The sequence below is a fragment of the Primulina tabacum genome, chromosome 1 (assembly GCF_025594145.1).
Source record: "Primulina tabacum isolate GXHZ01 chromosome 1, ASM2559414v2, whole genome shotgun sequence".
NCBI classification, from domain to species: Eukaryota; Viridiplantae; Streptophyta; class Magnoliopsida; order Lamiales; family Gesneriaceae; genus Primulina; species Primulina tabacum.
The window spans coordinates 21626981-21650327 of record NC_134550.1 but is presented as its reverse complement, the minus strand read 5'-3'; the positions used below and the strand labels follow the sequence as shown (position 1 = coordinate 21650327).

The following is a 23347-nucleotide window of genomic DNA, read 5'->3' as shown; positions in this document are numbered from 1 at the left end:
CAAGTTGATAGAGAATGATATTAACTTAAAATTTCTGAAAAATATCTAAATCTCTTAAATTCTGTCTCTTGCTCCTTGAAAGCTTCTTCAACTAAATAAATAAACAAAATATTATCGAGAAAAAAAGTATATCTAAACTAAAAGCGAAATCATAAATCATCAGAATATGGGATTAATATCATCAAACTATGCCCCAGCTTCATCTTACCTACAAAGCCTACCCATGCAAATTAAATAATTACATAAATTTATGCTTATGATCTCAACGGCAATAAAAACATAAATATAATCAACCTATAGTTTTAGTTTAACTAGAAGATAAATATAAAGAGACCAGCTCATGCTCGAACGTCTACTCGCGACATTACTAAAGTTCCACGAACTCGTTACTTTCATCCATCTTCATCAATCATCATTGACCATAAGCTTTGAATATGATCGTTTACCAGTTCATCGAATGAATTCTACGCAAAACTCTTGGAGGCCTTCTTTTCTCGGTAACTGGAATTAGGTTCTCCATGAGCTGGTAAATTTTGAAATAAGAACCAGTACAGTACGTACGGTAAGTTGGCAGTAAAGCTTTGAATGGAAGCATGGTTATCAAACACAAAGACAACTAGAACGTATATAAACAATGAGAATGAGTGATGAAACCATAAAGTCGTGAAAGAGAACTACAATCAAGCTCGAAAACTTTACTGGGAACCAAGATGGGGTAAGGATTGTATAGTTTAAGGTGAGACAATTGCACTGACGAAGAAGTTTGTTTCAAAAAATCCCAAAACAGAACAAGGGCTATAGGAAATATAAAGAACTGAAGAGGTGATTAGTTTTATTAGAGGAGAACTAAAGATGCCATCAATTCACACTGAAGAATCGTTTTGCATATCCTATCATACAAACTTTACACAATATTTCAGTATCACGGGTAAAATAAAACTAAGAGATGTGGCAAACACGTATATATGCCTAATTATGAAAGATAAAAGTTAGTACAGACAGGCAATACTTCACTGAAGCACGTTTTTACAAATTCTATACTATTCAAGAACCGAAATTAGAAGCATAAATCTAGTCTTCCGTTAGTTGAAATGGATAAAAGTTATAATTCCTCATACACAACCATGCAGAATGTTTCTAAATCGGTCTTGCACAAAAAGGCAGATCTCATCAAAGTTCCTTTCCCTTAAGAAGTATATTCTTTCACACGGTATCAATAATCTAACTTAAAACAAGAACACTTTTTTATGGTAGTCCAAAATAGTCTGTTGGAAGCAACATTACAATTACTTCCTAGACCACAGTACGTTTTCAAAAACTTGAAGTGCATTGTTATATTGTAGCATTTTGGCACAAAAGAAGACTTGCTTTGTCTCAACTCTTACATAGCCCAATTATTATGCCTAGTCAATCAATCGTGTTTAGAGCTACAATATTCAACTCTAAGTCCTAGTTCAGTATAGAGGTAAAAGATATTCAAGATTAATAGAAATGGACGTATTGGAGTTCACTAGCATAAGATAATGTTCATCTAAATGCATTATGGATAACAGTATAAAATTACCATTACTCAACCTATATTACCAGATGACGGGAAATTCCATTAATTCTAGTTTCCTAGACAAATATGTTTGCTGAAATAAACGACCAACTGTTAATTAGTAGTAAAACATCCAAGTGCCAAGGAAGAAGATGAAACAGAAACCAAAAGGCAAAGCAATTTCATGTGATCGGGATCCCTAAATTACAGCAAAAATCTAGAGGAAACAAATGGGCAAAAAAAAAATTATGCGGAACAAAGATACAGAAGCCCGTAACTGTCACACAATTTAGTAGCATTAGTAAAACTGTACCTGTTTATATCGCTGCCTCTTCAATTCAACCTGCAAAATGGATGCCATTTATTTACAAAATTACTCAAAATGATTAAAAAAGGACAGATATTAACGACAACATGGTAAGAGTAGAAACAAGTATCCATAGCCAAATAACACGATCTGCAAATTTAAGAGTACAGTGTGTTTCATAGCCAGATAGTTGATTACTGAATGACTTATGAGAAATAAAGAAAGAATAACAAATATGTGATTCCGGCGTCCACGAGGAGATGCAAAACCAGTGCCATCCAACAGTGTTTGAAGTTTGAACCAGATGATCAAATGATAAGTCAACACAATTGATTTCAAAATGAATACATAATAAAGAAAAATAGAAATGGTTCACAACATAATACTAACTGCATATCTTAACAGTAAATAGTACTCGGGGGTGACTAGAAAACAGGCACACAATAATTTAGTCTAGCTAAGGTTGAATAATTTATATCCTAGTCCTAGTAATTAAATATCAATCCATGTGGAAACGACTGGGACTCAGGTCCGATTATACTCTAGATTGACCTAGTGCAGTTGCTACTTCCCTAGTCATAATCGCTTCAAGTCCATCACATACCGATATTTCAACTATTGCTTCTTAACATATTACAAGAATCAACCATTCTCCTGTTTTTCAAATAATTTCACACCCACAATTATCACAAAAGTACGTAATAATTTAATCCAACAGAATTCAAATGGAAATGGCTGAAATCTGATTCAAAATCAATCTATAAAAAATCATACCTCTTCTATCAAAAGCTCCGAGTTTTCATCCTCTAGTTTTGTCACCTGTGACTCCAACTCCACAGTATAAGCCTAGCATCAAATTCAATCATAGGATAAAAAAATTAATCTTTTACCGAAATCAAGAAGAAATTAGACGATCAAAATTTAAAAATACAGAAAGAGATATAAAGAAACCTGTTTTCTCTCCCTGGACCTAGCGGCCGATTCCCTATTCTTGATCATTCTCCTCTGCTTCTGCTGAGTGGCCTTGTCCAGCGGCGCCTCCTCCACCGTCGCCCTCCTCTTCCCTTTGCCTCCGCCTCCGCCTCCGCCCACAGCAGCCACACCATTCCCGAACTCCATTCCAAACCCTCCCGCACCCATGCCATTCTGCACGCACACAACCGGGGCAAACTGAACCGCCGGGACCCCTGTTGCAGAACTCATCATATCCATCTGCGGTTGCGGCGGCGGAGCCGGAGCCATCTTCACCGCCTCCGAGACCCCAACATCCTCCTCATTCACCACCCCGGCCTTCGCCAGAAAAACCTCCAGCGTCATCGCCGGTTCCCCAGCCCCGGCGCCTCCGCTCACAATATCCCTCCACACCTCGTCCACCGTCTTACTCCCATTCTTCATACCCTCACCGGAGTTGTTCTCCGGCGCGAAAGAATCAGAATCTGAGTAGATATTATTGAGTATATCCTCCATGTTCATGGACCCGAATCCCCGACTGTAATCCGATTGAAGATTTGCAGCAGAATGTAAAGCGGGAGACGAGGTCTGAGCTGGCAGATCCGGATTGGGCGGTGAACTCGAAGCCATCACCTTTGAATACGCCATTTATGTACGGCTTTACCAACCTGCCGATTAAGCCGGAATTCCAATCAGATATCTCTCCAGAAATTTATATCTCCGATTAAAAATTACGACCCTTTTCGATCATTTACATGAAGAAAAAGAGAGAAATCGAAATCAACAGCGTTGGCGTCCGGTTGAGTTTGAATTTAATGCTTACAAGTTATGGGTTCAGTTGGCCAAGAAAACCCGAAAAGGATATAAAAAGAAATGAAGACAAAAGCAGTGGGGTGAATCGGCTGCTACTGCCTCTTATATCAAGACTTTTTCAGCTCTTGCTCTGTCATTAAAAGATTCCATTTTTTAATTAATTTCAAATTATAATTATATTTTCTAAATAAATGGAATAATTATTCACTCATTTATATGTTTATTATTATTTATTAAAAGCTCAAATATTTTGTATATATTTATGTACCTCTGAAGGTGTGGCGTGTTTGTACCGTTGAAATAATGATTAAATTATGATAATGATGTAACCAAAAATTTCACCTTATATTGGGTCCAATGAGCTCTATCTTGCGATCTCCTTGGTTTGGGTCTGTAGCTAAAGACTGGTGCAGGTCCACACAGACGAACAATAGTTAAGGATGCCAAAGATGTTTTCAATATAGCATCTCTGATACATAAGTCAGTTCTCGAACAAAACTTAATGGTGCGGGAGAGTAGTTCTAATTGAGAATAATGAGTGAATTATTCAAACAATAATGCATACATATGTACTCATAGGACTCGGGTGGAGTTAGTTATCTTATTGAGCAAAGACCCTAGGGAAGTTTCTCTACGAGGATAAGTTGTTATCCGATCTGCGTTGATCCGTATAATATCTTCGCAGATTTAGGTGTATACCGAGATCCTTGGGATTTTTCCTGATTTAGAGGGATTTATAAGCGCATTCCGTATCATGTGAGCTCATTTCATAATGCACTGAGACTTGTTGTTCTGGTTCGGGTGAAGTCCGAACAGAGGGGTAAAGAACATAATCTAGTCATCTTATTTGTGCCAGGCACAAGACAATGCTTGACCTCCAGGTTGGGATTTGCAACATACTTTTCCATACCCCTTTCTTAAGTGTCTTCGAACCCTAAATTTGAGTGAGCTTGATTTCAAGCTACTAAGGGTTTGAGAATGATAAGCTATGGTTTGAGACGGTGGGCTAGGGTTCAAGGATTATGAGGGCTCAGGATGACCAAGACTCTATTTTGGGAATCAATAGTACCTCGCCATTTTGGTATAAAAAAAGTAATGATGTTTAGACCAGATAGTAGGCATGGTCGAGATCTGAGCCCTAATTTTTGTGTGGCTGTGAGATGATCTAAATCGTTCTTCATGGACGGTCAAAATTTTAATCCATGTGATCTACCTTGGCAACCATTTCTAATAAATTGGATGGCCGAGATTGTGACGGTTTGGTTCTTGAGGTGTCTGTTCGGCTTCCCAATGTGATCTGAGCCTTTCATTATCAATTAATATGATGGTCCTCCTTCTCACCGAAGAATTTCAAGAGTGGCCTAGATAAGGACCTCTTATACAAGATTTCATCTCAGGCCAAAAACCAGAGTGCTCTTCTCTTGATTTATTGAGCTCTCTTTTGTTCGTCCGGAAGATTTCCATGATGTAAATAGTGATAAATATCATATTCCCAATGTCCTTCCAATGTATATGCCACCACTACATCGAAATGATCAATTTGTGAGATTTTCTCATGTCCAACTAGTTCTTGCCCTAAGGGTCGGCCGAGGGAACTGGCCGTATTAGTTTTTGGCTTTTCGAAATACTTTGAAGAACGAGAAACTCTCATTAGCAGATCTAGATATGAATCACGTTAGGACGACAATCCTCACCATAAATATTTGTACTACATGAATATTGAGAGGAGAATTCATAGAAGATGGAGCATGTACTTTCTCTGGGTTAGCTTCATTTCCTCTCTGAATCAACATACACACCCCATAAATTTTCATGTCGTAACCTTGGACATGCACTTGTTAGGGTTCATTTGCAACTTGTATTCTCGCAGAGTCTGAGAACTTTTATTATTAATTAGAAATGAATTGGTCATACAAATTGGACATATCATAATATAATCCATATATTTTCCACATTCCTTCTTATATGTTTCTTAAAGACTTTGTCCATAAGCTTATGGTAAGTGGCTCCTGAATTCTCAAGCCCAATGGGCATTACCACATAGAAAAAAGTCCCTTCGAGAGTAATAAAGCTAACCTCATCCCTATTTTCCTTTGTCAGTGGAATTTGAGTGGCGACAATCATAGGTGGTGTGGCCATAGTCCTTGTGAAAATCACAATATTTATCTGACTTGGGATTCTGAGGTCCTTTATCACTACTACGAGGCATCTGCACAAGCTGTCGCTCATGACATATTTCCAGGGCTAGGGCTTTGCTAACTTTTAAGGGTGTGCAAACAAAAAATTGTCCGAGCTGTGTAGGCAGATCGGATCATCCTACCCTAGGTATGGGGTTGAGTAGTTGTGCCTCTCTTATATTCCTAGCTGGAACCTTATGTTAACCCCTCTAGCTTATCTCCACCTATTCCACATTCACATAATTCTCTGCACTAGTCAGTAATTCATCAAAATAGAAGGAGGCTTCTTTACCATGAACTTAAAAAAATTACCTCCCATCAACCCTTGAGTAAGAGCACTTATGAGTAGATCTGGTGTGGCTGAAGAACATTGATGACCATCTTGTTAAATCTTTTAATGTACTCCCGCAAAATTTCATATTCTAGTTTTTTTATATTGAATAGTCTTGATGTCAATGGCGTTTCAAACTGATGGAGGAAATCTCTATTGAAGTCATTGAAGGTTCTAATATCCCTTCGTCAGAGCAGGTTGAACCACTGCTATGTTAATTGAGCTAAGTGTTATTTTGTAAGACCCTACACTTGACCGGGTCAGAGTACAGGTGTACCAATACGGCATTTTCAAACCGAGGTAAGTGTCATTTTGAATCTTCCATGCCATCATATTTTGATTTAAGTTATTTGTGTCATAAAATATTGAAAGGTTTGTGTTGTTCTCCAGGAAAAATTAAGATAATGCACAATTTATGTATGAGCAATATGTATTGATTAATATGATTGTGAGTTAAACTCTCTTATGCAAGATGGAGCCTACAAGAAATGCAGTCTCAACCGCATAGATAATCATCTGAATTCTTGAATTATTTAAGTGACACTTATCATCTGATAAACCTAACCATGAAATGGACATTTACTTTTTCTTTCTAGTTAGACGGACGAGGTTTAGCTAAAGGCATCCTAAGTTAAGCGGTTGAAGATTTTTAGAGTTACATTTAGGTGTGAGAATTTGTTTACTCCTCTATGCTAAAAAAGAAGAAGAAGAAAAATTTGTTTAACCTTCTGTAAACATAATTTATTAAAGTGTATTTTTTAAAAACTTGATGCATGTTTTGTGTACGTGCTTTAAAATCAAAATACGATGGTTTAGTGAAGGATGCACTTTTTTGCAGAAGACTGTGAGATATAGCCCAAGGTTGGGATGAAATTGAAAAATGAGAATGAAGTTTTTGAATTTTACAAAAGATATGCATATCATGTTTGTTTTCCAATTAGAAAAGAACTTCACTGAATAAAAATAAAAGGGTTGTTACGTACATTACATTTACATGTAACTGAGAAGGTATCAAAGGTAGTAATACAAGCACTACATAGAAGCCCCAACCAACTAGTCTGACAGATTGGGGAGTGACTGTAGGATAGACGAAGATCTCTTCACCAGGGAGGGGTTGATTCAAGGCGAGAAGCTCAATCAATTAAGACTTTAGTTCTTGTAGTGCATGTTCACTATGGTCATATTATTTAAAGTTTTTAGCTTTTCGGAGCACCTTGAAAAACGAGAAACTCTGATAAGTGGATCTAGAGATGAATCGTTCAAAGACGAAAATCCTAACCATCGATATATTTACTTGTTGAATATGGAGAGGAGAATTCGTAGAAGATAGAGCATGTACTTTCTCTGGGTTAGCTTCAGCGCCTCTCCGAGTCACCATGTATCCCATAAATTTTCCTGTCCTAACCCTGAACATGAATTTGTTATGGTTTATCTTCAACCTATATTTTTGTAGAGTCTGAAAAGCTTCTTCTAAATCCGAGATGAATTTTTCATCCGACTAGGATTTGATCAGAATATCATCCACATATACTTCCACATTCGTCTCGACAGAAAAACTGGCGCTCGAGCAGTAAGATATTACCGCCCGAGCGCGGGGCCAGCTGGAGGGAGGTTTGGTTTTCATTTAGCTTTAGGTTCCAATAGTTAGTCCATATCTTTTATTGTTTGGGAAATGTTCACATGTCATTTTTGAGCTTGTTTTGGGGTTTGATGTCATGGTTAGTATGATTAAACGAGGTCAAATCCCGAATGTTCTAGAATATCATAAGCCACTTATTTACTTCGGGGTTGAGTACGAGTAGTACGTCTAAGTATGAAAGCTAAGCACTTGATAATGTGCTAGTATGTGCAGCAGTGGCCCCAAACGAGATCCAACGAATTCCTCAACACCAAGTAAGTATGTTCGACGTGCAAAGAAAATACTTTTAAGTTTTTGAGGTATGCTAAATGTCTTGTGACCAAATTATGTATTGAATTGGAAAGCAGTAAAGTATGATCAGGGACCAATCCACCCCGTTAAATTATGAACGAGTTTAGATCAGGATTGGAAAGCGGTAAAGTATGACCAGGGACCAATCCACCCGTTAAATTATGAACGGAGATCTCATGTATGTGGCAGTGGATCTTCCCTGTCAGCCCAGTACTGTGGTTTACTCTGATCAGGCGTATTTATGTATGAGTCACTTGCTTTGAAACATGCCTCTACGCAAAATGATGAAGTTTATGTATGTTCAAATATGTACGAAGTAAGCATGTTTAATAAAAGTTTTATGTTGATGGCACGTCTAGGTATGTATGTATGTATGCTCAATCTTATTTATGCAAGTTCAAGTTCCGGTATGTACATTCTATTTTAAAGCTGCATGTGATTTTATTATGTAGTACTCGTTACTTCAAGTTTACGCATGTTGAGTCTTTAGACTCGCTAGACTTGATCGATGCAGGTGATGATGAGTTTGAAGATATGAGAGGTGGGGACCAGTGAGCTGGCTTGGACTGAGCGGGAGTGTGGGGCCCCGGATCTGATATCTAAATTTAAAGGTCTCAAATTTTTTTAAATATGTTTCAGCATGCCAAAATAAAGTAGTGAACCAAAGTAATCCAAACATCATCAAATAGCTCCTAAGACCCGAAAATCCCACTCTAACTCGTATCTCCTCGCCTGAGCTGGACTTTGGCATCCCAAGCCTCGCCTTACCTACCGTCAAACACATGAAAACAAGAGGTAGCCGACGTGCCGGTGAGTATAAACCCAGTATGATACAATCAATAACATATGAAAATTTAATTTCACATAATTCATATAAACTCATAAAGATGTAATATAATGCAATGTATGGTCAGAAGCTGTGGGCTGTCAATAAACCTCAAGATCAAGTGAATCATCTGGTCATAGGGTACCCAAGAAAAGAGAATCCCCCAGCAACATCCACCGACTCATCCGCTTGGGGTGGATTGCTGTGTTCTACAATCCCAGGACTATGGTACGCCTATAGAGAGTGTTCAGGCCATAGCAGCGACCTCCGCATACACTATGCCAACTCAACTATAGCCCCATACGTCCAACAAATCAATAAATCAAGGCGACCTTCGCCATATAATATTTGAATCGACAAGTGGCTCAATATGCAATGCAATGATGAATTTCAATCTCATCAAGTCAATATCATAATAAGCTCATCTCAAAAGATCAGTCATCAACAAATCACAAGTAATTCATCAAGCCATCGAATTTTCCATTTAAAATAAAAATTATACTTTTACCTCGTATGTTACCGATCGTAACATACCTTTCACATATTATCAACAAGAGATCAAAATATATGGTTGAGAAGTCTTGAACCTCTGAATTCTACTATAACTCAAGAACTTTGATCATTTATCAAAACAAAGTAGTTTCTGTTCAAAATTCATAATTAATTCAATAATACTTCAAATCAAGATCCGCAAATTAGATATTCAAGAAAACTCAAATCCAAACAATTGTGTAAAGAATGAATCCGTATCATTTCTTAATCGTAATATGCCATAAAAACATTCATTGAATCATTTTATCAAACACGTGGCGTGCGTGCTAAAGAGTTAGCTCCTTTACTTTGCCCTTGTCTTCAATTCCATTTTTTTTTAAAATATCGAAACATACAATATACATAATCAATAATTTAAAGGAACTAAAATCATTTGAATCTTCATTTATCATATACATAGCTCATGAGATGCATTCCAAGGAAGAATCTATTTACAACAAAATAGAGATACACTAGTCTTGGCACTTTGTGATGATTCTACAAGATCAAACCATAATAGAATCCATTAATATCGTTTTCTTAAGATTTCAATCCCCCGTAAGTCGAAAACTTACCAATACAAACTTACAACTCAAGGAATCCAAGAACAAGACAAAGTAATAACTTACCTTGATCTTTCTATTAGCGTAGAAAGATACCAATTTGGATTGAAGAAATAAATAAAGAGATGATAGGAGGGAAAGAAGAAAAATGGAAGAACCCTAGCTTCAAAACCGATGGAGAGAAATGAGGATGAGAAGAAATGATACAAAAATCATTCCCCAATCTGATATATACCATTCACACCTCAAAACACGTTTTTTTACATGTGTTGGGCGCCATGGCGCGTGTTTTGGCGCAGCCGTGCGCCCCTTGCTGCCCAATCACCAAAAATTTCAGCAACCGGCGCGCCAGGGCGCCGGATCCTGCGCGATGGCGCGCGGAATTCTGCCAAAAACGCATTTTTAACTTCCGAATTTGAAAAAGTGGTCGACATGAAAGTTGTAGCCCTATGTCTTGACTTGCATCTCCAATTAGCCTCATGTCATTTGGAGGTCTGAGTATAGAGTTATGCTCAATCTCCCAATATGTGTCAGTGCAGGAATGACGATACACACGGCACACTTCGGGCCACTTTTGTCTCGTCTTTCCTAATGATTTGACCAAAACTCAAAACATGAAAGTTATAGCCTTATGTCTTATCTTTCTAATGAAAGTAGCCTCAAATCATTTGGATCAATATACAAAATATTATGCTAAAAACCACAACTACTGCCATATTTTTCATACCGTTTTTGAACTTTCATTACCTATTTAGCTCAAATTCAACCTTTGATTCTATCCATCCATTATCTATTCTATTCTATAACATTCATTACCATTCATACCATAACGTAAAGCCATAAACCATTACAACTACTGTAACGCCCCAGATTCGACGACTGTACTCACTGTATCAAAACGTGTCTTTCCAGCGTGCTTATGTCCTCACTCACACGCACCCTAGAAAACTTCCCAGGAGGTCACCCATCTCAAAATTGCCCTAAGTCAAGCACGCTTAACTTTATAGTTCTTATGTGATAAGCTACCGAAAAGAAGATGCACCTTTGTGAAATGAGTAGTACAAATCAAATCTTTTAAGCCCTCTTCAACTGTACAATCCATTATATTGAACAGTATCGGAATCCCTCTCATTCCGGTGTGGGATCGGTTCATTTATGTTCCCTCCAACTAGAAGCCTGCCAGGAGCCACTCATTGTCCGCGCAACATCATGGCACCGGCGATCACCCCCCGCCCTCTTCGGCCCCGGGCCTCACATGCCCACCAGCTTCCGCTTGGTCCGTCCCCGAACCACATCGTACTAAGAGAGGTCGGCTCTGATAACAACTGTAACGCCCCAGATTCGACGACTGTTCTCACTGTATCAAGACGTGTCTTTCCAGCGTGCTTATATCCTCACTCACACGCACCCTAGGAAACTTCCCAGGAGGTCATTCATCCCAAAATTACCCCAAGTCAAGCACGCTTAACTTTGGAATTTTTATGTGATAAGCTATCGAAAAGAAGATGCACCTTCGTGATATGAGTAGTACCAATCAAATCTTTTAAGCCCTCTTCAACTGTACAGTCTATTACATTGAACAGTCTCGGAATCCCTCTCATTCCGGTGTGGGATCGGTTCATTCATGTTCCCTTCACCTAGAAGCTTGCCAGGAGCCGCTCATTGTCCGCGCAACCTCGTGGCACCGGCGATCACCCTCCGCCCTCTTCGGCCCCGGGCCTCACATGCCCACTAGCTTCCGCTTGGTTCGTCCCCGAACCACACCGTACCCAGAGAGGTCGGCTCTGATACCAACTGTAACGCCCCAGATTCGACAACTGTCCTCACTGTATCAAGACGTGTCTTTCCAACGTGCTTATGTCCTCACTCGCACCCACCCTGGGAAACTTCCCATGAAACGTCTGCTTATTCGTTTTCTTAAAAAGTAATAGAATTTTTTTTAACCTTCCTTAGCATCGGTCGAATTGCATACACAATCATAAAATATTTTGGAATCATTTTAAAATAAATCAACCAACTAACATTTGAAAAATATATAGCCCATACTATAACCTTTCAAAAACCACTCATAAATAAAACGTCGTAAAAATATCTTTAACATAACTTAAAATCATAAATCATAACTAGTGCGGAAAACTAGCGTCGGTCCTCGGGTTATGTGCACCTTCAGTCCAGTCAGATCAACCATCAAGACCTCCCTAAACATTATTATTATAATCACCTGCATCAATCACACCTAGTGAATCTAAAGACTCAACACATCATATCCTCGATAACAAATAATACGTAATACAGTTAACATACAACAGTGAAAAATACTTATACTTAAAATATCGTTTTCATGAAGATGCATAAACTTAAAATATAACATTTTCGTAAACATTTTCATGATGCATAAAATTTTAAATAAAAACGTTTTCATAATCTTATGCATAAACATTTTCATATAAACATAAACATATTCATATTCATATCAACATATTCATGTCCTCATATTCATATTCATATTCATGTTCGTGTTTGTTGAATTCAGATCGTTGATTGTGACTTTCATATACGTGTTGGGCGATAGATCGATCTACAAGTAACCACAGTACTGGGCGTTGGGGGACACCAGCAACACTCTCACCGGTCAACTGGGCCCTGACCTTACGTATTAACATATCATCATATACATATACATATCTGTATCCAAGGAAATACGATCGTCGGGCTCCCACTGGGACCTTCACCCTCACGATATCTCCAACATATCATCGTGTTAGTCACAATCCCTTCACGTCCTTCAACATGTTATCACCACTTTTAAAAATCATGTCTATACGTATTATTTTGATTTTCGAAACTAAGCATGCAACATGTCTTTTAATTTCCATATTAAATCATAAAAATCCATAATCATTTAAAAATCATACTTTAACATATAAACTCCATAAACATTTAAAATAAACATTTTAACATTTTAAATCATAAAAATCCATAAACGTTTAAAATCAACATTTTAACCTATTAAATCGTAAACATTTAAAATAAACATTTTGACATAAAAATCCATAAACATATAAAATAAACGTTGTAGCACATTAAAAATTCATAAACATTTAAAATAGATATTTTAGCATATTAAGTCATAAAAACATCCGTAAACATTTAACATAATCATATTAGCATATAAAACAGCATTCAAGACACTGCCATGACTTTTACTAATTTCTAGGTGTAAAAAGATCGTTTTACCCCTGAACGAAAAATTTCACGTTTTTTACGTTTTCTTAATTTCTTTGACTCTAACATGTCCCACATAATTATTTAAGCTTACATGAATTTTCTCATATTTTTATTTAGCATAAATCGAGAACTTATAAATTAAACTTTATATAAGACATATTAACGCGTTTTAATAACGAATTAAACTAAAACTTAATATAAAATTCCCAAATTAAAAACTTACACTTTTTATAATTATTTAAGCTTAAATACAATTTTTCCATAATTTTATAAAGCATAAAACTAGGTGTTTCAATAACTCGTTAATTAGCGTTTCGTGATGCGATTAAATACCGGATAAATCCAAAACTCGTTGTTTTGATCCCAAACTTTAAACATAATACTTTTAGTATTTATTCTTCCCTTAGGAACCATGAACCACACCCGTGGACCGTGGTTCTATTTTTTGTTCTAAAATTCGAAATATTGACGCCAAATCGAAATCACCGAGCCATCTCCTAATTTACTCGAGCCACACCCGAGCCACCTTGAGCCAAAACCTAGCCAACCCAACTAGGGACCCTACTGACCAAGCCCAGCCCGTAAAACCATTCCTTGCCCGCTCAATTTCCTCCTGAAACTTAGACCCAAACCTGCACATTCCTAAAACTCACGCTAGAAGACTCCTAGCCAACTAGGACACCTCCAGCCCTTAGCCACTTGACCCCTCATGACCCTAACAATCCCTGGACCACGGCCAGACTCGACCCAGACCAGCCCAAGCACTGGACACCAAGCCCAAAGCTTCTGAATCTGTAACACAACTTGCGCGCTAGCTGCTCTCTCAGGCTCCCTCTCGGTTCCATCTTCTCCTCGAGCAAGCAGAAATCCATGCCTCTCCAGCCCCTGCCCCAACCCTTGACCATCTCCCTTAGACCCAATCGGACCCACCTGGCTTGCCCCCAGGCCAGCCGCAAGCCCCTAACTTTCCCGACCAAAATATGCGCGTGACTTGTGGGAGAGTCCCACTTCACGTGGGCTCTACCCCAGCCCATGGCTCGACCCCTAGCCCTCGTAGGACTCTCCCTAGGACCTAACCATGATCCCTAGGACCCAACCACAAGACCTGGTCGAGCCACCTGCACCCATGCAACACAAACAAGCCTTGAACATTGAACAAGCCAACCAAGACTTTCTGAAATTCCTCCTATGGTTCCAGATTGTTTCCTATCATGAATTCAGCGTTTTGTGTGTGTTATTAGGACCCTAAAACTTGTGAAAAACGTCCTTGATCAGTACCCTAGTCATGGCAGCCCTTTTAACAACATAATAATCATGTTATTGGATGAAAAATCATGAGTTCAAAACATGGTATGCATAGTTGCGAAAATATTATGATGTGTGGCTTGTTTTTCATGCAAAACGATTTTAAATAATTACTATAGTGTGAATGATGAGAAAAAGGAGAATATGACGTGCCTTTGCGTATTAAACGCACGAATATACGTTGACGACGAAGAACGGTGACGACAACCTTGGCTTAAATTCCTCTTTGAAACTCACGAAATTTTCTACCAAATTGTGGAGTGTGTGTGCCGTGTTTTTGGAGAGATTTTGGAGTGTAAAATTCTGAAAAGTGGCGTGTGAAAAGTGTAGGGTTATGGGGTCTAATTTACATATTAAATAGTTAATTAAGTACTAACCAAGCTTAGGTCCATTAAGCATACAATTTAGGCCCATTTGTGCTTAATTAAAGATTAAAACTATTTTGTTTAATAAAGTTTGTGAATTTTCTAGCCGGGTTGCCAAAACGTTTGCATTTTTGTTGAAAAACCAATACCGATAAAATTTACGTCCCGACGTATAAAATCACCTCAAAACCCTATATTTTTTAAAATAAGAAAAAACATCACCCTTAATTTAAATAATTAAAAATAATTGTTTAATAAAAACATTTTCTATTTTTCAGCCCTCAATTTCCGTTCCTCGATCGCAACACGAATAACCTTTTAAAATTACATTTTAATGCAACAATGTAGAAAATATAATTTTAAATATGTCAACATGCACAACATAATTAATTTATGCAATTAAAACAATTAATTAAAATACAAGAGAATTTATTAATTGCATGCATATGGTTCGCGTGGACCTTTACATTTTCGGGGCGTTACAATCTTCCTCCCTTAAATTGAATTTCGTCCTCGAAATTCGCTTATCCTTGATAACCCAAAGTTTAGGGTTAGTTCTAGTATCCCAAAAATCCACTCTTCCGCTGCGTTACTCTGATAAAACTTAAACTCTAGAATGTCCTTACGTCTCCTTGATCCCAATTAAATTTTACCTTCTAAATCCTTATTTTCAAATCGCAACTTAAAAAGACCCATAATAACTTAATGCTATTACTACTATAACCTCGAATTTCAATTTTTCTTACAATTCCCAATATCAAAAGATGGATGACCATACTTGTCGTATATTATTTTCCTTATTTTATACCCAAAATGTTCATCAACCTATCCAATTTCAATCTTAAAATCCCAAACACATCCGCTAACGCTTAGATTTTTCAAGCCTAACATCGATTCATCCTTAAAAACCCTTGATTCAAATTCCTTATAACACTAAAACCATGATATCCCAAGGTTCTAAATATTCTTAAAAGTCTAAATCATCGAAAACTCTTATCAATTAACCCATTCAATCCTCACTTATTAATAAACTAGTCCTCCCATTCCGTAATAATTTCAAAACAAATTCTTAATTTCCTCAAAATTTATCCTAATTGGTCCTTAATTTAAAAATCCTACGACTAACCCATAAGTTCTTAACATTCTTAATTTTCTTCTACAGTTTCCCACGACATAATTTTGATAATTTAAACTTATACCCAAAAATCAATTCCTATAACCAATATTACATTTTATCAAACTTAAAATCCCAATTTATACATTTCTATAGTCCTAAATATCATTGCAGTCTTCGAATCATTATTCCTTACGTCTAATTCCCAAAAATTAATTCAACTAATAACCACGAATCATAAATATTTTCTTAGAAAATCTACGTGTCCCAAAAGCATTCATAATATTCACGATTAACTTACAGCCCAAAAAAATAGAACGTCAATACTAAAACCCAAAAATCAACATAATCCAATTCCACCATAAAACCGACATGCGTTGAAATCAAATAATTTCTTATTTCATATCGTATCACGTATAAAAATTCTAATGCATATAAAACATATTTCCTCATAATGCTATTAAACATGTGACGTGAACATATAATTATGCAGGTATCATCGTAAAATCATATCAAGCATGTAAACTTATAAGTTGAGGCTTGACGACTGATCTTCCCGGCGCTGATGGTGGCACAACCCTTCAGAGAACCATTGCTCTGATACCAACTGAATCGTCTGCTTATTCGTTTTCTTAAAAAGTCATAGAAATTTTTTTTTAACCTCCCTTAGCATCGGCCGAATTGCATACACAATCATAAAATATTTTGGAACCATTTTAAAATAAATCAACCAACTAAAATTTGAAAAATATATAGCCCATACTATAACCTTTCAAAAACCACTCATAAATAAAACGTCGTAAAAATATCTTTAACATAACTTAAAATCATAAATCATAACTAGTGCGGAAAACTAGCGTCGGTCCTCGGGTTATGTGCACCTTCAGTCCAGTCAGATCAACCATCAAGACCCCCCTAAACATTATTATCATAATCACCTGCATCAATCACACCTAGTGAGTCTAAAGACTCAACACATCATATCCTTGATAACAAATAATACGTAATACAGTTAACATACAACAATGAAAAATACTTATACTTAAAATATCGTTTTCATGAAGATGCATAAACTTAAAACATAACATTTTCGTAAACATTTTCATGATGCATAAAACTTTAAATAAAAACGTTTTCATAATCTTATGCATAAACATTTTCATATAAACATAAACATATTCATATTCATATCAACATATTCATATTCATATTCATATTCATATTCATGTTCGTGTTTGTAGAATTCAGATCGTTGATTGTGACTTTCATATACGTGTTGGGCGATGGATCCATCTACATGTAACCACAGTACTGGGCGGCGGGGGACACCAGCAACACTCTCACCAGTCAACTGGGCCCTGCCTTACGTATTAACATATCATCATATACATATACATATTCGTATCCAAGGAAATACGATCGTCGGGCTCCCACTGGGACCTTCACCCTCACGATATCTCCAACATATCATCGTGTTAGTCACAATCCCTTCACGTCCTTCAACATGTTATCACCACTTTTAAAAATCATATCTATACGTATTATTTTGATTTTCGAAACCAAGCATGCAACAAGCTTTTTAATTTCCATATTAAATCATAAAAATCCATAATCATTTAAAAATCATACTTTAACATATAAACTCCATAAAAATTTAAAATAAATATTTTAACATTTTAAATCATAAAAATCCATAAACGTTTAAAATAAAAATTTTAACCTATTAAATCGTAAACATTTAAAATAAACATTTTGACATAAAAATCCATAAACATATAAATAAACGTTTTAGCATATTAAAAATTCATAAACATTTAAAATATATATTTTAGCATATTAAGTCATAAAAACATCCGTAAACATTTAACATAATCTTATTAGCATATAAAACAGCATTCAGGACACTGTCATGACGTTTACTAATTTCTAGGTATAAAAAGATCGTTTTACCCCTGAACGAAAAATTTCTCGTTTTTGACGTTTTCTTAATTTCTTTGACTCTAACATGTCACACATAATTATTTAAGCTTACATGAATTTTCTCATATTTTTATGTAGCATAAATCGAGAACTTTTAAATTAATCTTTATATAAGACATATTAACGCGTTTTAATCTCGAATTAAACTAAAACTTAATATAAAATTCCCAAATTAAAAACTTACACTTTTAATAATTATTTAAGCTTAAATAAAATTTTTCCATAATTTTATAAAGCATAAAACTAGGCGTTTCAATAACTCGTTAATTAACGTTTCGTGATGCGATTAAATCCCGGATAAATCCAAAACTCATTGTTTTGATCCCAAACTTTAAACATAATACTTTTAGTATTTATTCTACCCTTAGGAACCATGAACCGCACCCGTGGACCCATGGTTCTATTTTTTGTTCTAAAATTCGAAATATTGACGCCTAATCGAAATCACCGAGCCATCTCCTAATTTACTCGAGCCACACCCGAGCCACCTTGAGCCAAAACCTAGCCAACCCAACTAGGGACCCTACTGACCAAGCCCAGCCCGTAAAACCAGCCCTTGCCCGCTCAATTTCCTACTGAAACTTTGACCCAAACCTGCACATTCCTAAAACTCACGCTAGAAGACTCCTAGCCAACTAGGACACCTCCAGCCCTTAGCCACTTGACCCCTCATGACCCTAACCATCCCTGAACCACGCCCAGACTCGACCCAGACCAGCCCAAGCCCTGGACCCCAAGCCCGAAGCTTCTGAATCTGTAACACAACCTGCGCGCTAGCTGCTCTCTCACGGCTCCCTCTCGGTTCCATCTTCTCCTCAAGCCAGCAGCGACCCATGCCTCTCCAGCCCCTGCCTCAACCCTTGACCATCTCCCTTAGACCCTATCGGACACACCTGGCTCTCCCCCAGGCCAGCCGCAAGCCCCTAACTTTCCCGACCAAAATCTGCGCGTGACTTGGGGGAGAGTCCCACTTCACGTGGGCTCATCCCCAGCCCATGGCTCGACCCCTAGCCCTCGTAGGACTCTCCCTAGAACCTAATCATGACCCCTAGGACCCAACCACAAGACCTGGTCGAGCCACCTGCCCCCATGCAACACAAACAAGCCTTGAACATTGAACAATACAACCGAGATTCTCTGAAATTCCTGCTATGGTTCCAGATTGTTTCCTATCATGAATTTAGCTTTTGTGTGTGTTATTAGGACCCTAAAACTTGTGAAAAACGTCCTTGATCAGTACCCTTGTCATGGCAGCCCTTTTAACAACATAATAATCATGTTATTGGATGAAAAATCATGAGTTCAAAACATGGTATGCATAGTTGCGAAAATATTATGATGTGTGGCTTGTTTTTCATGCAAAACGATTTTAAATAATTACTATGGTGCGAATGATGAGAAAAAGGAGAATATGGTGTACCTTTGTGTAACGTACCGTACTTTTAAACTACTTGAAATTTTCGAAAAAATAAAAATTTTGTTAAATACAAAATAATCTTTCAAATTTGCATTAAAATAAATTTCTCGTCTAAAACATTTGAAATAAAAACAACCACAACCAAATTTACCAAAAGAAATAATCGTTTAAACACCATAAACACTTCATAAAAATCATAGTATTTGAAACAACATGCATAAAAGTATTCATAAAAACATGGGCGGTCCTCGGGTTTAGCCTCCCGCTCAGTCCAAGCCAGCTCACTGGTCCTCACCCCTCGTCTCCTCAAATGCATCCTCACCTGCATCGATCAAATCTAGTGAGTCTAAAGACTCAACATGTATAAACTGGGAGTAACGAGTAATATATAATAAAATCACATGAAACCTTAAAATAGAGCGTACGTACTTGAAACTTGAACTTGCATACTTAAAAGCCTGAACGTAACATACTTGAAACTTGTGCATACATACATAAACATAGACGTGCCATCATCATAAGACTTTTCTTAAACATGCTTGCATACTTGTACATACTTGAACATTCATAAACTTCATCATTTTGTGTAGAGGCATGTTTTAAAGCAAGTGACCCATACATAAATTCGCCTGATCAGACATAACCACAGTACTGGGCTGACAGGATAGATCCACTGCTACATACATGAGATCCCCGTTCATGCTTTAACGGGTGGATTGGTCCCCGTTCATGCTTTAACGCTTCTCAATCCTGATCTAAACCCGTTCATGCTTTAACGGGGTGGAGAGGTCCTCGGCCACGTTCACCGACTTCCAAACCCATTCATAATTTGATCACGAGACATTTAGCTTACATCAAAAACTTAAAATATTTTCTTTTGCACGTCGAACATACTTACTTGACGTTGAGCGATTCGTTGGATCTCGCTTGGGCCCGCTGCTGCAATATACTAACATGAGTTCAAACACTTATCTTTCATAGCTTAGACGTAGGTACTCGTGCTCACCACCGAAGTAAATAAATAGCTTATGACATTCTAAATCTCTCGGGACTTGACCTCGTGTAGTAATAATCTTACTAAGCCATGATATAGAACCTAAAACAAAATCTTATATTTTTACATAAATAAATTTTAACCATCGTACTAAACCAAGATATAGAACCCCGAAGCAAATAAAAAAAAATTTATTTTTTTATTTTTTTTAGAGGGGGGTACAAGGACCCCGTGTAGGGGTCCGGGTAGGCACGAAAATTTCGTATTTTTGAAGGAAAAATGACACGGACTCCGTGTCGAGGTCCGGGAAGGGGTTCGTGTAGCCTTTGGACGTGAAATTTACTAGCTTAATGATTCATTCTTCCTACCCAAGCCTAAGGACCATGAACCAACACCTCAAGACTCATCCTAGAATGCTATTACATTGATTCAAACCCGTACAAACACCCCAAACATCCCCAAACATCGACAAGAAACTTCAATACAACAATAACCCGTAATTCGACATCGTTTCGCTTCCTACAACTTCTATTACATCCCAAGCCAATTCCGACTCAAACGAACCACCAAATAACACCTAAACACATCCCATAACATACCTAAATGCAGTAGCACAAGCCCGGCGATACCCAACAAAGCCTGCAACAAATAACTTCAAGAACATGATGAACATCATTTTCATAATATCAAAGGTTTGAGCTGTCACACGAAAATAACCATAACTCACTCGTTTCTTGTCTGAAAATTACGAAGTTTATATCAAATCAAAGGTATCAAAAAGTTCTACGTTTTATATGTTGACAATATTTTCAGAAAACGAACCAAAATTACACAGGAACCTAGATGACAGCCAAACGTCTTTTTGAGATCTAAAATACTTCAGAAATCGATTCAATGCATAATCGCTCAAACTTTGCTCATAATAATTAAACTTTTACGCATAACATACATAAAAATATCTACTATGACAAGATCAATGCATAAAACGAAAGATTATACATGCCTTTGGTCTTGAAACGTAGGAAATCTCGCAAATCTCGACGATCCGGACACGAGGAAGAAATTTGGAGCTTCTTGCTATTCTTTAATGGTAGAATAGATGGAAATGGAGCTCAAGAACACTTGAGGAGAGAAGGGAAATAAATGAGGGAAAATGGAGGAGAATTGATGGGAATGAATTTTCTTCCGGAGAAGACTTGGACAAAGTTGTGCAATTGGAGGCAAGTGGAATGGATTTAGGGTAAATATAGGAATAATTTAAATATATTGATTAGGTTTAAACTAATTAATCAATATATGGTGTAGTCCAAATAAAATTTAGACTACTCGAGGCTTGAAAACAAATGCATAAAATATTCCTAAATTTACAAAAGTTGCACCACTATTAAGGGAAAATAAAATATTAATTGTCATAGAATAAAATACTCCATAATTTAAAAATTCCTTTTAAACTTAAATAAATATTTTTTAAAAAATTTAAATAAATGCACGTATTTTACGTGTACTGATTTTGGGCTCTACAGTTTCTCCCCCACTTAAATAAATTTCTTCCTCGAAATTAAATCTTACCAAACAGTTCCGAATAACGACTTTACAAATCTGCTTCGGTCTCCCAAGTGGCCTCCTCCACTGATTGATTCAGCCACCGGATTTTAACCAATTTGGTCATTTTGTTCCGAAGTCTCCGCTCCTGTCTGTCTAGAATTTGGACAGGTCTTTCCTCATACGACATATCTGGAGCCAACTGCAACGGCTCAAAACTCAAAACATGCGAAGAGTTTGCTATTGTGGGACCCGGACGCTAATCATACTCTTAATCATCATTATGAAAATTTAATCAATTATAATAAACATGGTCTAAAATATTTTTTTTAAATGCGGAATGTAACGGGATTCAATCTAATATACATATCAGTATTAAAGTACAAGTCTTGTACTATATATACAATCATTCAACTAAGGTTTAACAACTAAATGTTAAGTGTCCAAACCCTATCTCTAATCCTAGTCCGTAGTCTCCACTCTAATCACGATCTATCTTCATCTCCTTGACCCTGAACCTGTCCCACCTATTGTCATGCACACATACAAACACGACATCAGCCGGATAACTCCGGTGAGAATAAAATCCCAGTATAAATCAATGAAACATGCAATCATATAAACAATGTAAAAGCATGTAACAAATATCAGTGACATGCATCAAATCTGAAGCATAATCAATATGAAATCGTAAATCATACTCGTGTCTCCATGGCTCAGACTAGACTCAATCCTAGTCTAGGGATCCCGGTTTCCAGATGTTGGCATTCCTATATCGATCATCAGTAATAGAAGAAACTCCAATTCTATCCACTTCGATATAACCAAACATCCGGTGTCTTGACCTATCCGTCACAGACTGTGGCACTATCGCCAATTCACTACCTTATGACAACGTGCAATCTGCAAGTGACGATTCCATCACTATCGGCACTTATGTCACAAGATCACTCATCTAATACTCGTTTAATACATGCTTCTATAAATCAATAGAACAAGCATATCAATTCAAATCAATGTAAATAATAACAAGAAGTATGTGATTTAGGGAAACTCAAGTATATCCTACTTGAGTCGATCTCCCAATACCACATTGACTTATACATTTGTCTTCTCGATCTGACGAAGTCGAAGTCTCGAAGTCAAATCTGTCCATATCAAATCTGGAATGACAATATCGAATAGATTGTGTCAATGTACAACTCAATTCAAGACCTGTTATGATCAATACGCAAATCAAGACATAATCTGATCAATGTCAACGATATCCTGATACAATCTCAATCAATACTAAATCAGATCAAAATCCATCTACTGATGTTCCGACGGCATAACAATACAATCTCAACAACCCCGTTAATCTCAACATCACAGATATAATACCACAACTCATAATCAATATCAATACGAATCATAATCTTCAATAATAACAA

General features: G+C 37.0%; 1 protein-coding gene across 1 annotated transcript; it reads right to left on the bottom strand.

Annotated features, from left to right (window-relative positions):
- Nucleotides 1-96: 96 nt before the first annotated feature.
- LOC142542926 (bZIP transcription factor 12-like) lies at nucleotides 97-3692 on the bottom strand. Its single transcript, XM_075649843.1, has 4 exons — nucleotides 2799-3692; nucleotides 2622-2693; nucleotides 1854-1883; nucleotides 97-523 (listed from the first exon to the last, which is right to left on the bottom strand). Exons 1-4 carry the CDS (start codon nucleotides 3444-3446, stop codon nucleotides 443-445), a joined length of 831 nt encoding a protein of 276 aa, XP_075505958.1. The 5' UTR covers nucleotides 3447-3692; the 3' UTR covers nucleotides 97-442.
- Between the last annotated feature and the right edge of the window lie 19655 nt (nucleotides 3693-23347).

Bases quoted from the DNA above. Each gene is read 5' to 3' on its own strand.
- LOC142542926 (XM_075649843.1), bottom strand. From the start codon at position 3,446: ATGGCGTATTCAAAGGTGATGGCTTCGAGTTCACCGCCCAATCCGGAT. The intron at 2,694-2,798 runs GTTTCTTTATAT...ATTTGATGCTAG, and splicing joins GGTCCAGGGAGAGAAAACAG to GCTTATACTGTGGAGTTGGA. The intron at 1,884-2,621 runs GTATGATTTTTT...TCCATTTTGCAG, and splicing joins CGGAGCTTTTGATAGAAGAG to GTTGAATTGAAGAGGCAGCG.